We start from the raw sequence: 16,639 nt of genomic DNA on the forward strand, positions 1-16,639 counted from the left end.
TTGTTGAGCTACGCAAAAACAGGCCGACTTTCGTAAAACTTGATGGAAGTGGGGAGTCTGGGTCAAAGATGGAAGAACCCGTTAAATGTAGTAGCGGATCTGTTCTGTTTTTGTTTGCGAGATAGGTTATTTGCCTTGGCCGAGGTTTGTGCTTCGAGTGTCCTTCTAGTTTAAAAAAAATGATATTTTGATATGGGTGAGGAGTTACCCGGAAGTGGATGTTCGCTTGTCTCGTGTGAGCTTTAGCAAAGATTTCCCTGACCAAATTGTTAATTTGTTTACATTAATCGCCGCTTAAACGCTTCGTTGTGTAGAACTGATCTACCAGTCGGGCAAGTAGTTAATCTTTCATGGAAGTAGCCACTGTAAAATTACTAGTTTGGTGCTGGTTAGCTAGCTTGTTACTTTGTTGTTGTGTTGATGAAACAAAACAGTTGACTGCAGTTTGAGGACGTTAAAGGTAGCCGGTTAGCTAGCAAAATAGATCAATCATTTGTTATTTCCCACATAGTTCAGGGTGCTGTCTCTGTCTTCATAACGTTAGTCCTGACAACGGTAGACACCTCTAGATGTATCACCTAAATTAGCTGTCAACTAGTGTTGACTGTAAGCCTGGCTCTGCTTCATTTCGTACCTGTGGTGGAAGCAAGGGCACCTGTTTTTCAGGAGGTTTTGTGTCATTTCAGACGTAGTTAATCTAACTATAGACTACACGATAAACATTGAATGTAATTTTTGCGTTTTATAACAAACACAAATAATGTAATGTGTGATGATACTGCTTTTAATCACGCTGATTGTAACTATATGACAAACAGAATGAAGCGGGGCAACTGGCGGGAGCAAGGCAGAGATCGCCACGGGCGTCATCGTCCTAAATGGCGAAGAGTCCGATCCAGCAGCGGATCCCGAGATCAGAGGTGGGATGATTTATGACAGCTGTGACAGTGCTTGCTTAGAGACGAATCGAATTGTTAACGAATTGGACCATGCTGTAACGTAGGCAGATGATTGTAATTGGACAGTGCTTTCGTAAGCATTGTTTAAGCACACTGCACAGTTCTTATAGCATCATAATGTTAAGACTGTGTGGACATGTGCTTATTTGTATTTCAGCAGGTATGACGAGTCACCAGAAGCCCGTACTAGCACCCGGACTGATGGCTCCGAGGCTGGGTCCAGTGCATCTTCCAGTGCTACAGCCACTGCACCAGGTAAGCATTAAAGGTAGAGTCCACGATTCTAATCTCATACACTTTTTGTCAAATTCGGTGAATTGCTCCTCAAGGTTCGGTGTTTGTGCTAAAAATGAATCTCCTGGCCCTGTAAATGGGAAACATAGTGTCTCAGACCAAACCATAAACAATCAAAACAGTGCTTCAGGAGAACAGAAGGAAGGAGTGCAATTGACTGGCTGTTGAGCTCAAATATCAACAATCTTGTGCAAAAACCGAATGGCGGGGTTCATCTTTAATTTGTGGACAATATCCTGAGTATGCCCAACTGAACTGTGCATCTTGGCCTCATCTGATGTACTCAACCAGCTCATGTCTATCACAGCGCTACCAGGCTTCTACTTTGATCCCGAGAAGAATCGCTATTTCCGCCTGCTGCCCGGACACAACAACTGCAACCCCTTGACCAGGGAAATGCTTCAGGCAAAGGAACAGGAGCGGAGGAGGTCTGCGCTGCTATTGGAGGACGAACATCCCAGGAAGGTAAGCAGCAGAGGATCTGAAGTGGCCATGGCTGGCATAATCACCTTCATCTCCTGGGTGCCAGAGGTGGCCTAAGTATTAGTATTAATAATATATTAATAGTAGTATAACTTTATTAGTACTCTTTACTAGTACTCTTTATTAGTAACTTTATTAGTACGCTTTATTGGAACTCTGTACATCTAGTGCAGTGCTGCAAGAGTAAAGTTACAGTCATGTATTATAAATATATTCCATACTCACATTACAGAAGGCCCCAAGAACAGGACTGAACACGTCGCTTCTGTTACAAAACAGACACCTTGGCCTTCTTCCTCCAAGCTCTTATTGCAGGTATGAATGAACGGATGACATCCTTTGCATCTTGTATTTTCACAAGCTGAAGTAATGACACTGGTAAAGACCATCCCACCGCATCCTAAAACAGGTGTTAGCCTATATATATATGTGTGTGTGTGTTTGTGTTTGGCATTAGAGGTAGTTTGGTCTGTTCACAGGATGATCCATGAGCTGAAGGTGAGCGGGATGAGGCGTCACAAGCTGGAGGTGCAGAGTTCCGACTCCAGCTCTCCCAACACGGACAACTTCCGCCACATCGTGGTGAGTCTCAAACAGCCCCAGCACTGAAGGGCAAATACATAAATTATTTCATCATCATATTATTATTATTATTATGAATTATAGTCATATTCAGAGTGCATGTTTTGAATGTATTGCTTGATCTAAGTCTGGCTTCTTAAGTCTGTTTGCCGGTTTGTTATGCCACCAGGCGGACTCGGCCTGTGAGCGCGTCTTCACAGTGAACGACGTGTCTCATGGTGGCTGCAAGTATGGCATAATGAACTTCAGTGGCTGCAGCAAGGGCTCGCTGTCTGTGGAGATGTGCGACAACCTGTACTTTACAAACCGCAAGGTGAGGAGGAGGAGGAGTGGTCTCTAAGCAACTGCACCCTTGTGAGTTGCCCAATCACGCCCTGTACCATTCAGTCACGTTTTGTAGTCATGGTAACAGGTTAACCTTTCAGAACATGCATTAGCCATGTTGGCCTCTGTTGTTTCAACTTGAACCTAAATGAACAACCTTTCACCCTTTTCTTCTACATTTGGCCACGCTAACTGTCTTGTTGATTGGATTGCAGGTGAACTCCATATGCTGGGCCTCTGTTTCCCATTCAGACTCACATGTGCTGTATCCTTTATACTGCTGGACCCAGGCTGCATCCCCAGGTATTCTAATCTAAAACCTGACAATTATTGATCGGTCAGTACATTACTACCAAAATAATAAAATGTCTTAAAGCACCTCCAACATCAGTATTCTACAGTGGCAATCATGTTTGTACAGCTGTAGAGCTGCAACGATTAGTCGACGTAATCGACGATGTCGATTATGAAAAATTGTCGACGATGATTTTTATTGTCGACGCGTCATAAAATATATTTAAAAAAAAAATGTATTTATTTTATTTTTATTTTTTTTGGCAGACGCTAGCAGAGCTACCGGTAATTTTCATTCGGTATTGCAATGCACTATAGGAAGTGCGAAATAGTGCATCTTTAACTAATAATAATTGACCATCATTGAGAAAAATGGAACAGAATCTGCAAATAGCCTAGCATACAAATCATGCACCGTTTTCTTTGCCCTCCGTTCTCGTACCTTCATGTGCTGCATATCAGAAATGGCCGACTGAAAAGCGAATTATTCTAAGACGGCTCATGTTACCATGGAAACAATAAACAAAGCTAGCTTTAGTAGCTGCTGCATATGAGATATGGCTAACAGAAAAGTTGTCATTTTTCTCAATCATCATCATCATCATCATTGTTTATTCAGGGAGAAATTGACTGAGCACAGGGCTCTTTTGCAGCAATGCCCTGATTGAGGGCACATAGTACAGAAGAACAATACACAAACAAACCACAACAAAACAAAACAGACAAAATAAATAAAAAAAATTTTTTTTTAAAAAACACCAAACAACTCAGAAATTAAGCATAAAAAATAAATAAATAAAATAACATAAAGTAAAAAAAATTAAATCAGAGAATCATTCAAAACAACAGCATTGAGGCACATCCTTATTATCTAAAAGGCTCTTAAATTGGTTGACAGACAAATACTTGGTTAATTTCAACTCCACTTGAATAGTGTTCCATTTATGGGAAGCAAAGAACTTAAAAGCTATTTTACCTATATTAGTTTTTGTAAGGGGGATTTCAAGGGAGATGAGGCTCTGTGACCGTGTATTATGACAGATGGATTTTAATTTTAAAAGTGACATGAGATAATTAGGCAGTTTTCCCACTAAGGCTTTATAAACAAATAAAAGACAGTGTTTTTCCCTCCTGTCCGCTAGAGGGGACCAACCAACATTCTTGTATAAGTTACAGTGGTGGGTCCTGAAAGCGTCTCCTGTAACAAAGCGAATAGCACTATGGTAAACAGAGTCCAGGTCAATGATGGTCAATTATTAGTAGTTAAAGAAGCACTATTCCAGTATTTCAAAGAGAATGAGCTGTGGGAGCACAAGAACAGTGAGTGTCTAGCAGCAATTATCATAGACATATATGATATATCTATAACTTATAGTAAGGTTTAAGCTTACATGTTGGAAAACAGAACGTCTCATGGAGGATGCTTGCTAACGCTATTTCATAAATGTTAAGTGCAATTGTCGCTACACGATGGTAGTCCTTGGGGGATCGTAGTCCCTCACATTGCGCATGCTCAGACACAAATGGTTTACGGCATAAGGCTCAACATCAACATATCTGGCTTGTCTTAACGCATAATGTAGGTTTATTTAACGTAATATTTAATAATGTTGTAAACGGTTTAAACGTCAACATATGGGGCTTGTCTTTAACGCATAATGTGGGTATATTTAATGTTATATTTAATTATGTTGTAAACGGCTAACAGCATAAGGCTCTACGTCAACATATGAAACGAAACTGGGGAGAGACTTTTTGATCCTCCACCTCATCTGTTTTGTCCACTGTGACATCTTCTTTGTTTTTAAATAAATGGTCATGTTTTAAAAAAACTGATTTTCGTCGCTTTTCTCCATGATTGAAAACGGATCTGTCGTTGTGACGCATGCGCGCGCGGCTTCGCTGTCGACAGCAGTCGACAGTGTCGCAAAATGACGCATGCGCAATGTGAGTGACTACGATTCCCCCAAAGGACTACCATCGTGTAGCGACAGCAATGTAGTAAATCAGTGAATTATCAGAGTAGCCTGTATTTTCGTTTGTTCTGAATAGTTAACCTCTTCCACTTAGCATTCTTCAAACAAAAGATTGTGGAAAAAATATATATTTCATAAGTTGAATTTGAATGTCACTTGCAGCCCAGTTATTCTTGCGTTATTTTGCACTTGCAGAGGCTTGATTGCTAATTTGAGTTACTTTTAAAACTTTATTTGCACTTTCTCTTTACTTTTAAAAGCATATCTGCACTTTAATTTGTATTACTATTTAATTTATGTATTATGATTACATTTGTTACTCAAATACATTTGAAATTCAAATTCCAACATTTTGAGTCGTTATTTTAATTTGCTATGGGAAATAATCATTAGATTAGTCGATTAATCGAAAAAATAGTCGATAGATTAATCGATTACCAAAATAATCGTTAGTTGCAGCCCTATACAGCTGAAGACATGGTTAAACACTCAGTGTCTTGGTTGTGCACACCAAATGAATACATAAATGAAGGGATATTAACGTACGAGTTTAAACAGATGACACTAGTAGACTTGAGACATCACCACTGTCGACTCTTCCTGAACTCAGAGCTCAGCTTGTGTCTTGTGAGTATATCCGAAACTCCAGGCTGTGTGAGCCTACTCCCAGCCTCCCTCTTCAGTAACTCAAACCCCGGTAAGACACCACCAACCTCTCCCCTGCTTTGATTCCATTGCCTGTAATATTTCATTGTGGATACGGTATGTAAGGCTCTCAAGTTGAAGCCGTCACTCCTGGTGGAGTTGTGGTGGTGCATAATCATCTGTGTATGTCGTTTGGAATGGCAGACCAGCCGGGGATGCTGTGCAGCTTCAAGATCTCCACCGCCTGGTCGAGTGCCTGGTGTCTCAACCCACTGGCTGACAAGACATTCAGCACCGGTGAATACCAAGATCCTTGCATCATTTTTGGATATATACTGTGTTTGTGTGAGTGTGTCAAAGGGAGAGAAACACTGAACACGCTCTGTCTGGTCATTCCTAGGTCTCTCGCGGCACGTGATTGTGACGAATGCTGTGACTGGTCGGAGGCAGACATACAGCATCAGCAGTGATGTACTCGCCCAACAGTTTGCTCTCAGGGTGGGTGGATAACCTATCACGTTCTTTTGGAAATCTTAGACTTCAACTTTGACCTGCTCAACACATGTCTGTTTGTGTTTACCTGTTGTGCCGTGGTTGACGCAGGCTCCGGTGCTTTACAACGGATGCCGCTCGGGGGAGATCTTCAGCATCGACTTGCGGCAGCGCTCTCGGCGCGACCACAGCTGGAAGGCCTGCCGCTTCCAACAGGGCTCGGCCGTCACCTCCGTCCGCCTCCTGCGAGACGAAAACTACCTTCTCGCCGCCGACATGCTGGGCAAGGTCAGACACGAACACCAATACTCTTGTGTCTTACATTTTACCCCCCTCCTCCCTTGTATTTCTAAAAAAGGGCTTAAAAGAAAGGGGATGTCCTTTATCACATATTTTGTTCTTTTCTTGGTATACTCTCTCCATTCGCACACATTTACCCTTAAGTGAGAAGAGTGCCTTTCATAACGTCAGCGAAATCGCATCCCGTTTTATGCATCTCCTTATAGTTATATCTGTTTGTGCACTAATAGATCAAGTTGTGGGATATCCGTGTGACCCGACCAGTCAAGCACTATGAAGGCCACCATAACGAGTATGCCTACCTCCCCCTGCATGTCAATGAGGACGAGGGGCTTCTTCTGGCAGGTGAGAATGAGTACTGACGATTTTATTATAGAAAAAATCCGATAACGTGAGCGATTGCATGGATTATTCAACAGTCTAGGGATAAACCATGCTATTTAACTAACTTAACTACCGCATTGCGAAACAGATTGAGTACTACCTAACAATATGAATAAATAAATAAAATCACAAAAAAAACAAATACGGTTTCCCTTCCCTCGCTAGTCGGTCAGGACTGCTACACGCGTCTGTGGAGTCTGAGCGACGGGCATCTGCTGAGGACCATCCCTTCGCCACACCCGGCAGGCAAAGAGGGCTTTGACAGCATCCCCAACGTGGTCTTCTCCTCCCAGCTAGGCGGCTGCAAGGGCCTGCCCGGGCTGCTCATGGCCGTGCAGCATGACCTCTACTACTACCCTTACAACAGCGACTACCAGGACGCCGCCACGGGCGGAGAGGCGGCCACAGGGCTGGTTTCGGAGAGGTAGGAAGAAGCATGATGGGTTACCGTCCCGAGGTGGTGGCCTTCTCAACGTGGAGTGACCTGGCCAGGATCAGTTGCTTGTTATGGGAGTCGTAGAGAAGTGGTTGAAGACTCAAAGAGGACTTCAGAAGAGAGGAGTGGTTGAAGACTCGAAGAGGACCTCAAAGAGGACTTCAGAGTAGAGGAGCTCGGCAATGGCTGCATGACTTTTGTTTACAGAAAAGGCTTCAGAAACAGATGCAGCCTTTACAAAAATATATATATACTCTTGACATTGAAATTTATGTTCTTGAAATTTGTATTTGCAGTTTTTTTTTTTCTGCTGTGACTACCACAAGTGCAATTTATGGACTGCAAACATAATGTAATGGAAAAAGCTGCAAGACAAGTTGCAAGTTCTCCAGATTTCAGTCATCTGAACTGCCAAATAATCAATCTTTACTTAGTTCATATTGAGTGATAGGTGATTTTTTTTTTTCCCCATGCCACAAACTCCCAAATGATTTTCAGGTCTACGTTGTTTTTCTGTCTGCAAAATGTGACCTAGTTTGATGACTCAAGGTTACTATCCGCTTTCATTTCTGTAAGCCTCTCTCTGGTTGGATTTTATCTTGAATGTTATTTTTTTTTTTAAAGTGTAAAAATTCTTGGATTGGTATTTTCTAAAATGAATTTTAAGTCTTGCCATGCTTCAATGGCGCTTGCTGTAAACACCTGCCTGCGTTTTCAGGAAGACATCTAAGGAACACTTAATAAAAAGATTGCAAGATCCCACCACCATTAAGAAACCGTCCTTTTTACATCTACCGATATGTGACTTACATGTACATCGACCCCTTTCTTAATGAGCTAGAAATACAACACAGAGTTTCACAAAGCACTGTGTCCAGCTGACCATATGAAAAGTTAAATGGTAAATTGATTAAATGATGGTGGAGACTGTAATCATAAAATGACCACTAATCCTGTAGAGGGACAAATAAAGACCGTCACACGCTTTATAGGTTTCTTATGTTTTAATTATATCAGCGTACATGGTGCAGAAAACAGGATAGTTTAACAACTTACTTCTTCTGTAAATTACAGTCCTTAGCTGTCTTTCCCCAGACCTGTATACTTCTGTGGACTCCTTCTATAAGCTTGCTTTGCGGCCAAACTGTAACTCACTGAGCTTACTGAGAAGATATTACACTGATTATGGAGAGGATTATGACCACGATGAAACTGGCGTAGTAACATGCCACTGTACACACCTTCGAGACGGGGGGGGGGTAGAAGAATCATCCAAGAGTAATTTGTATGATTGAGTGATGTGCCATAGGGCAGCACCTTAACATCACGTGATGCTCAACAGTTTCTGAAAGACTTAAGAGGTCAGAATCCGCGCCTGAGGCTGTTCTGGGAGGGGGGGGGGGGGGAATGGACGTTAAAAAAAAGACAGAAAAACAATAAAGACCCTTTCAACAACCTAAAAAGCCTATTACAATACATTTCCATTATAAAATGATGGCTGGCAGACCATGACAGTTTATGACCCATCAATGATCCATGTTTAACAGGCAATTAATCATATCGATACATATAATGGAGTATATCTAAGATGCTACATTTAAGGATGGGGAACAAAATGGGAGAGGGAGGGATTAAGGTTGAAAATTAATCAAAACATGGAAAAGGTTTAAGAGATGGACCTCATTAAAATAATAAATGGCCAAAGGATTGGGGATTCGGACTCTACCATTATCCGTAATATATTATTACTGATTTTGTTGGGAAAGGTGTACCTGCTCTCAGCGTCTTCTGTGCATTAATTAACCCTGGCTGATAACTCTTTGAGGGGTTAAAGTTGGCTGAAGCTGAAGTGTACATGTAAACACATTGCAAACGCAGATAAACAGACTCCATGATCATCCACTGTCAGTCATCAAAACTGAGCGAGCCGTTTCAAGTTTCGGTGGACAGCTACTTGCAATTGGATGCCAAGCCTAAGCTTGAGCCAAAGCAAGAAGAAACGGAACCCGGACCAATGTGCTTATGTGGGTTTAAGAGTGATTGGTGGACACCTCAATCTGTGAATTGCCAGAGATTGTCAGGGTTTCTGTTCAAGTTTGTGTCAGAATTAGTTTAGATGCAGATCAAAAGGTATGTGCAAGTGTCTCCTTGTGTTTTCCCAGAAGGCCGAGAGCAGACCACCATAACTTTCCCCTTCGTTTCAAAGATTTAACATACAAAGCGTAGGAGGATTGTATTCGGGGGAGGGCGGTTTCTTTTCATTCAACAAATCCCGTGATACAAGCTGCTGCAGCTGCCTAACAAAAGCCCTGCCAAAGCTTTTACCGGGCCCAACCAGACCAAACCAAACCAAGCCAGAACCACTTCTAGAGGGGAGAGGGGACTCAAGGGTGTTCTGAGGCGTCGGTGGAGCCGTGTACAGGCAGTCCTCCACTCTTCCTCCTCCCTACCCCTCTCCCCCCCCCACCCTCACCCCCGGTATCCTCTCCTGCTAGAGCTCCCCTCCCTTTTGGCTACAGCCGAGGCACACCCGTACTGGGTGGTCCCAGCCGCGGGAGGGCACGGGCCGGCGGTCCTGGGAGCACTCGTCGCACACGCCCTGCCCGCAGGCACGGCAGTGGTGGATTGAGAGACGGGCGCTGAACTCTCGCTGGCACTGGTGGCAGCACCGGATGTCCTGGTCGGGCACCCAATAGGCAGGCCGGGCAGCTTCTTTTACCAGGCCTGCAACACGAGAACAAAAACTGAAAACTTTGTTCACAGCTTTGTAACTAGTTATGTGCACCAGACAGTCTATGAAAAGACATACTATTAAAATGTTGCCTAAGTGAAACAAGATGTAGTTTTAAGAATCAGTAATCAGAAGCATGTCCAACTACTGTAGTGTCTTCACATAACCAGCAGATGGCAGTAATGAAATTCTACAACGCGTAGCCACTGTAGTTCTGAGATCACGGACTTATCCCTCTGTGTCCACGTATTCTATGAATCCCACGTCTTTGCCATGGCTTTGCACTCACCCAGAGGGATGTCTATGGCGGTAACCACGGCTCCTAGCGTGCTCTGCACCACTTCTCCCACTCTCCTTGGGATCAGTGTTCCTCCTTCCTCCTCCTCCAAAGCGGCGTCCAATAGCTCTGCTTGAATGTCAAAACAAATCTCAGACCAGGCATGCCAAATCTACTTACACTTAATTACAGATTTCAAAACAACAAATGTTGATCTAAGAGCCGTGAACAAAAACATAGATTGACGTCATAGCATAAAAATAACATACAAATTATATGGTTACATAATTACAACTAGGAAAAGGAATAGGAGTACATTGGAATAAAATTAAAACAAACTGCTTAAAAGTCATTTTAGCCGAAAGAACAAGTATATCATTTGCACCCATAAGTGTCCAGGCTTATCCAGGCCCGGGTCGTATGGTAAATTTATGAGGTCTACCTTCTGGGATGCCCCGGTTCTGAAAGCAGGCTTCACAGACCCGCACTGGAGCGAGTCCCCAGCCTCTCTCTGGCACGGGTCGGGACTTGGAGGAGCAGGCGTCGCAGAACCCTTCCCCGCAGGCGCGGCAGTGGTGCTTGGAGTCGCTGTCCTGGAAGGCCTCGCCGCATTTATAACATTTCTGAAACCGAAACAAACCATAAAACAGGCGTCATCACATTCTCCACATTCTTTGTGGTCAGAACTGCGTTGTCAAGCATGGAGGTGTTGTATAGACGTGGTGACAGTGATGGACTACACATCCATTCATTTTAATGATCAATGCTTAGCTAGCAACTAGGAAGTGCAAAAATGACTGCCACCATCTTGTTTCATGGTTTTAGCACCAAAAATATGAAGAGCCAATCGTCTGAGCTGCATATGACCAATGAACACAGCAACCAAAGCCCTATGCTGATTGGCCACACTCGGGCATGACTGTACCTATGGGAAACAAACTTCTCACTAACTGATGCTAACTGATGCTAACTGGCTGAAGCTAACTGGCTGATGCTAACCCCCAAAGCCTGACTGGTGGTTACGCGTCAGCCACCTTACAGCTTAGTTTAGTTCATTAGGATCCCCATTAGCGGAGCCAAGTAGCCCTGCGATTCTGACGGTGTGAACAGTGGTGTGGTTATCGGAAGAGGTGGCATGTCAACAGCTTTTGAGCGTCGTGCTGTGTCAACTCACCATGATGAGGGAGTTGGGCTTCCAGTAGGCCGGGGCGATCTGGTCGGTGAGCCAGGAGGTGACCGCTTTGGTGGGCTTGACGCTGAGTTCAGAGAACGACTGGGATATGAAGCTCACACCGTCCAGGAGCCGCTGGGCAGCGTTGTTGTTGTCTTTAAGGAAGCTGTCAGACTGGGCCGTAAAAACGCATCAGGAGTGAGAGAAAGCTGTGATGGCTTTATCATTAACATTATTGTTAAAGCATTGGGAAAGGATAAAATGGACATGCACATTGTTCTTCCAAGCCTAGCATTTAGCCTCATTGGGGATCCTATGTATACTAGTTAATTTTGTCTGTAACTTAGTTAATGGTCAAATGAACGAAAATGTCACGAAAAGAATCATTAATGCCTTCATGGATTAATCTACATGGCATTCTATGTTTGACAAGGAAAAGTGTTCCTGAGATTTAGAACATCCATTCTTCTCTTGCACGATTGGATCAGTGTGAGTGAATAGCCCATCATCTCACCCCAGGCCAGATGTGCTGGATCTCGGTGCGGACCACTGTGTCAACCGGGTCTTGGTTTCCGTACCAGTATTGTCTGCTCCGGTAGATCACGGAGCAGTGTGGACATTCAATGACGTACCTGTAACATCAGCCTCATGTCAGTATAATGGTCCTGTGACAGTGTAACGGTACCCTCTCAATGCTAACTGAAATGCACAATGTGAAGTGATGACTCACCCTGACCAGGCATAAATAGCCAGACCAAACCAGGGCGAGTCGGAGGATGCTGTTGTCTTGGGAACAACAATGACCTCCTTACCCGTTTCATAGCATGCCTGAGAGGTAAAATCATTTTGTTAGACAAACTCCACCACACACACACAAACACAGAAACACACACAGAAACACACACACACTTTTATTCTAAGAACTCTCCACACTGAAATGGCACAGAATGAGGAATGGAATGAGCTCAGGCAAGTAGTCTAAACTCCGGTCTCCTCCCATTCCTTCAATCCTCTTTAGCAGCCTCAGGGGAAGTGCACAAGCTCAGGTCGGCTCACACACAGTAGTCCTGCAGATCCAGACGTTTATTAATATACTCTGCTACACATATGCTAGAATGGCATTGCAGCACTCCTGTCTAGAAATGTCTAGGGCATAGAGTTGTGTGCATACATCCAGACATCTATATTACATATACACAACCCTATATCGGCCTCTACTATATCACAATGGATTTGTCAGAAGAAAACCATGTATACATTTGTTCTAAATGTGGATGGGAACGTTTCAAAAACTTCAAAATTGCAGTGGAGATTAAAACGGATAACAGTAATGGCAATGCTTTTGTTTTTGAGGATGACGGTCAACCTCGTGCCTCAATCACATTCAACACCACACTTTCAACCAGCCGTATATGCACTGCGTACTCATTGTATATGCACTGTGTGCCAAAGTCACACCTGGGCCTGCCAGACTCAGCAGGTGGCTACTGGGATGCGGTTACCTTGCAGGTGTAGATGCGGTTATCGTAGTGAGGAGAGTATCGGCAGCGGTGCTTGGCCTCGTGGGGCAGGCCCTCCCGCAGGTGGTTCATGCTGTTCTTGCAGCCTGACCTAAGACGCACAGGAACCCCATCAGGCTCCCACATGGGGCTATACAGAGCATAGCTGTCCTACTCGGGCCAGGGCCCATTCGTCATGGTGCTACACCAAATTCATTTTTCAATGTGAGGTCTGCGCAATACGGCAGTGCAGTACAAACTGCAGTGTTGAGGGCAGTGTGAAATGGATGGGGGAGGGGGTACTTACCCACAGCTCAGGCAGATACTGGAGCAGGTGAAGTACTCATCGGGGAAGAAGGAGTTGCTGGCCAAGTGCTCCTCTGGAATCTCCCCGCTGAAACGCTCGCTCAGTGCCTGTGGAGCACACGGGGGTGGCCAGTCAGTGGGAACAGCTTGACAGGACAACACACACAACCAAAACACACACGCTGACATTTGCACTCACAGACGTTCCGCACACAAACACGTGAACAGTTATTGCACACACAGATACACACACACACACACACAGGCACAAACAAACACATATACAGATATTCCCCACACAAATGCCCATACACAACCACGCAAACAGATAACACACACACACACACACGCAGACCTGTAAGGCCCTGTAAATGACGCTGGCGGAGCGAGGCGAACGGGTGGTGTTGTTGTCCAGCTGCTGCTCCAGGTTGCGCAGCAGGCCGCTAAAGTCGGTGGGTGGGTTGTAGGTGCGCGTTCCGCGGTACTGGATGGAGCTGAACGCCTCGGGGAACAGGCCCAGCTTCCGGAAGCGCTCCTGCAGCAGCCTCTCAGCTGACTCGGACGGCTTGTCTGAAGAGGAAGACATAAACACCAGCTGGTTGTCAGAAGACCACAGAGATTTACGACCCCTCAAAGCCATTTTGTGCAGCTACAATTACATCATATAAGCTTACAGTATATGTGTTCTCATCAGTCTGAACATTTGTAGTAGATACTGTTGTTGCTGATGTTGTTATGTGGTACTCAAATTCCTTGTCTGAATTACAAGCAATATTTCAACATCACATTTCAGTATTATATTTTTGTTTAAACAACAAATCAGGTTACCATGTTAGTTTGCGTTGTTAAGGATAGCGTTGCAGCATGTGTTCTCTGACCAGCGAAGGTGCAGTTCTGGACCGGCCTACTAACCTGAGCCCAACAGCTTGGTGTGGACAGTCTCGTGGAAGATGATGACTGCGGGACCCAGCGTGGATAGCGGCACGTCCAGTCCGCAGCGTGTGGTGGTGGCCTTCAGCTCCTTGGTGAAGTGCTTCAGGTACGCGTCCGAGGCATCCCCCAAGAACTTGAAGAGGTCGTCGTGGAGCCGGTCAGCGTGCGTGCGGTAGATCACCAGATCCGACACGGCCAGCACCTTCAGCAGGAGCCGCGTGCGCTGTCCCTGATTCGCCCCAGCACCCAAGAGGCCTTCTGTGTCTACGACGACCACCTTGTGGATGGGGTCCAGGGCGGCCCAGACACCCACTGTGCAGGACTCCTGGGTAGGGGAAGTCTTGAACACCTCCCGGCCGAGGAAGAAGGTGTGATTGAGAGTGTGGGACTTGCCCTCTCCAGTGTTGCCAAAGATGGACACGACTTTGAGAAGCTCCTCTGGTCCGCAGCCTAACCTCCTCACAAAGTCCTCTTCATCCTGCAGCTGGTAACAAGGTATGGTTTTCAGAGCACATCAGGACAGTGATACATTTTAGGTTAGAGCATTAATGTTTAGTAGTGTTATACATCAGCTGTATTATACTTTACTATTTATTTCTCCCTTCTATATCCACGCTAGTCACTTGTCCACCTACCTGCATATCTTCATTGTCATCCACTAGTAAGAAGCTAGAGACATTCTCAAGTTTGGCTTTAAGTGCCTCCAATTCTCCATCGCCTGCTGCAGGGTTCTTGTCCGATGGTTTGGCAGGAGGATAGGGTGTGAGCGGATGTTTCCGTTTGTTGACACCACTGTGGGTACGCTTCTGACAATCCAGGCACAAGTTGATTTTGCAGCCCTGACAACGGACCACCGCCCGAAGTCGTCCGCCGTTCACTGGGGACCCGTTCTCTCCTTTGCAGGAATCACAGAAGGGCACATGGCCCGGCGAAATCCGAACTCGGTCGTGGTTCCTCATGCGTTCCTGCCTATGAAGTTCCAGCTCACAGCGCACACACTGCAGGCTACCACACTCATCACACTCATAGGCGGCCTCATCTGAACCTCCACAGGCATAGCTCTCCTGGCAGACAAGCACGGTATTCATGCCTTTGTCTTGTCCACTCATCACTTATCTGTGGCTGAAGAGCTAAGACGGTAATTTTATGAATTTGTAAATGCCCTAACGTTATTATCTATAACACATCTGGGCAGCTATGGAGTAACCTACAGGCTATGCTGTTTCCAACTGCATTATGGTATAATTAAGACAATGGTTCACAAACAAAGTCAAAATTATATTTTCAAGATATAGCAAAATTAGCAATTTAAGATGACTCAAACCTACAGTATGGCACTGTGCTAATGTCTATAACGTTAACCTAAGACCGAGTATAGACAGCGAACTAAGTAGTGACATTACAAGAGAGACTCCTAACTATTACGGTTACCGTTTACGTCTATGCACGGCATAATCTAAAAATGGATTGCGATAAACGAAAATCCCAGAGCAAACATTTTATATACTCGTTTAAGGCTTTACAGTTAATCGTACAATGAAATATTCAATATGAACTATAAATAGATTTGTTGAGACACTTGGCTACACTCCCTTGCAATTCTGACCACTAGAACTATCGCAACAGCGTTATGATGAACATGACCGGACATGTAACGTCACACCAGCAACCCACCTAGCGTACAAACCTTTTGTGTAGACGTGTAATGATAACCACCTCGTAAAAATCACAAATTCCTTACTTTGCTAGCTAACTGGCTAGCATTGTTTGTGTACAACACTATTGTTCGGACAGCTAGCTGATTTTTGCCTCCAGTAGCTAGCTAGCATCAGAGTTAAATAAACAAGGTTACGTACAATATGTAAAACATTGCAATAATGCGTCAACTTAATTACAGTTTAGTTACATTTCCACCCGCAACAAACCATATTAATCAAGATACATCAAAAAAGTTTCCCGACATCAACAAAATAATATTTGTTCTCTAAAGGCTGTGACCTAGCTGGCAAAAGAGCTGAATTTCAAACCAGGCAACTCTCTATCAAATAGCCGCATAGCGATATATGTTCACAGTCCTGCTGCACAGCCGTATCTTGGTACCAACTCTACTTGTAAGAACATCAATTTAGATACTGTGCCGGTTGTGAAGGAGTCATTATTTTCAACCAGCTTGTTTGTAATCATTCCCCTCCCCGGTAGGTAGAATTTACTGGATGTTGTTACCAGGTTAGATCAGCTGATCGGCTTGTTTTCAACTGGGGTTCAAAGGTGAGTTTGTACGATGCCTGTCGGGAAAATGAGTGCAAACAAATCAGTAAACAAGTTCCTCAAGTTGATCGTTTGTCAACTTTTTACACATGTCACATCGCTGATACAGCTTTTGGCTGTCAACTTCTAAACACTTAATGTTTTTACTATTATATAGTAAGTAATAACATACAATGGCGAGAAAAAAAAAAAAATATATATATATATATATATTAAGACACACTTTCAGATCACATGTGCATTACATCAGTGAGATGTGAAACGCGAGTGCAACGCTGCTTTTAC

The 16,639-nt window shown here is 44.3% G+C and overlaps 2 protein-coding genes across 9 annotated transcripts; one reads left to right on the forward strand and one right to left on the reverse strand.

Moving 5' to 3' along the window:
* The first annotated feature begins 3 nt into the window (after positions 1 to 3).
* Positions 4 to 7,931, forward strand: wdr21 (WD repeat domain 21). 7 transcript variants are annotated; one of them, XM_031581449.2, is made up of 14 exons: positions 4 to 144; positions 819 to 920; positions 1,117 to 1,214; positions 1,561 to 1,718; positions 1,969 to 2,051; positions 2,216 to 2,318; positions 2,488 to 2,631; positions 2,858 to 2,907; positions 5,530 to 5,609; positions 5,762 to 5,854; positions 5,958 to 6,055; positions 6,161 to 6,337; positions 6,580 to 6,694; positions 6,899 to 7,931. In XM_031581449.2, the coding sequence occupies exons 2-14, from the start codon at positions 820 to 822 to the stop codon at positions 7,159 to 7,161; spliced, it is 1,563 nt and encodes a 520-aa protein (XP_031437309.1). In that variant the 5' UTR covers positions 4 to 144; position 819; the 3' UTR covers positions 7,162 to 7,931. The 7 variants fall into 7 exon arrangements, with proteins under 7 accessions (XP_031437309.1, XP_012671180.1, XP_031437312.1 ...); XM_012815726.2 differs by lacking the exon at positions 4 to 144 and adding an exon at positions 182 to 235; XM_031581452.1 differs by lacking the exon at positions 4 to 144 and adding an exon at positions 182 to 235 and having other exon boundaries at positions 1,120 to 1,227.
* Positions 7,932 to 8,158: 227 nt separating this feature from the next.
* Positions 8,159 to 16,490, reverse strand: LOC105889828 (zinc finger FYVE domain-containing protein 1). 2 transcript variants are annotated; one of them, XM_012815756.3, is made up of 11 exons: positions 14,722 to 16,490; positions 14,066 to 14,570; positions 13,509 to 13,723; positions 13,155 to 13,261; positions 12,851 to 12,959; positions 12,079 to 12,176; positions 11,863 to 11,980; positions 11,352 to 11,522; positions 10,620 to 10,800; positions 10,190 to 10,306; positions 8,159 to 9,893 (listed from the first exon to the last, which is right to left on the reverse strand). In XM_012815756.3, the coding sequence occupies exons 1-11, from the start codon at positions 15,193 to 15,195 to the stop codon at positions 9,661 to 9,663; spliced, it is 2,328 nt and encodes a 775-aa protein (XP_012671210.1). In that variant the 5' UTR covers positions 15,196 to 16,490; the 3' UTR covers positions 8,159 to 9,660. The 2 variants fall into 2 exon arrangements, with proteins under 2 accessions (XP_012671210.1, XP_031437305.1); XM_031581445.2 differs by having other exon boundaries at positions 10,190 to 10,309; positions 14,722 to 16,488.
* Between the last annotated feature and the right edge of the window lie 149 nt (positions 16,491 to 16,639).

Source organism: Clupea harengus, chromosome 15, assembly GCF_900700415.2.
Source record: "Clupea harengus chromosome 15, Ch_v2.0.2, whole genome shotgun sequence".
Taxonomy (NCBI): domain Eukaryota; kingdom Metazoa; phylum Chordata; class Actinopteri; order Clupeiformes; family Clupeidae; genus Clupea; species Clupea harengus.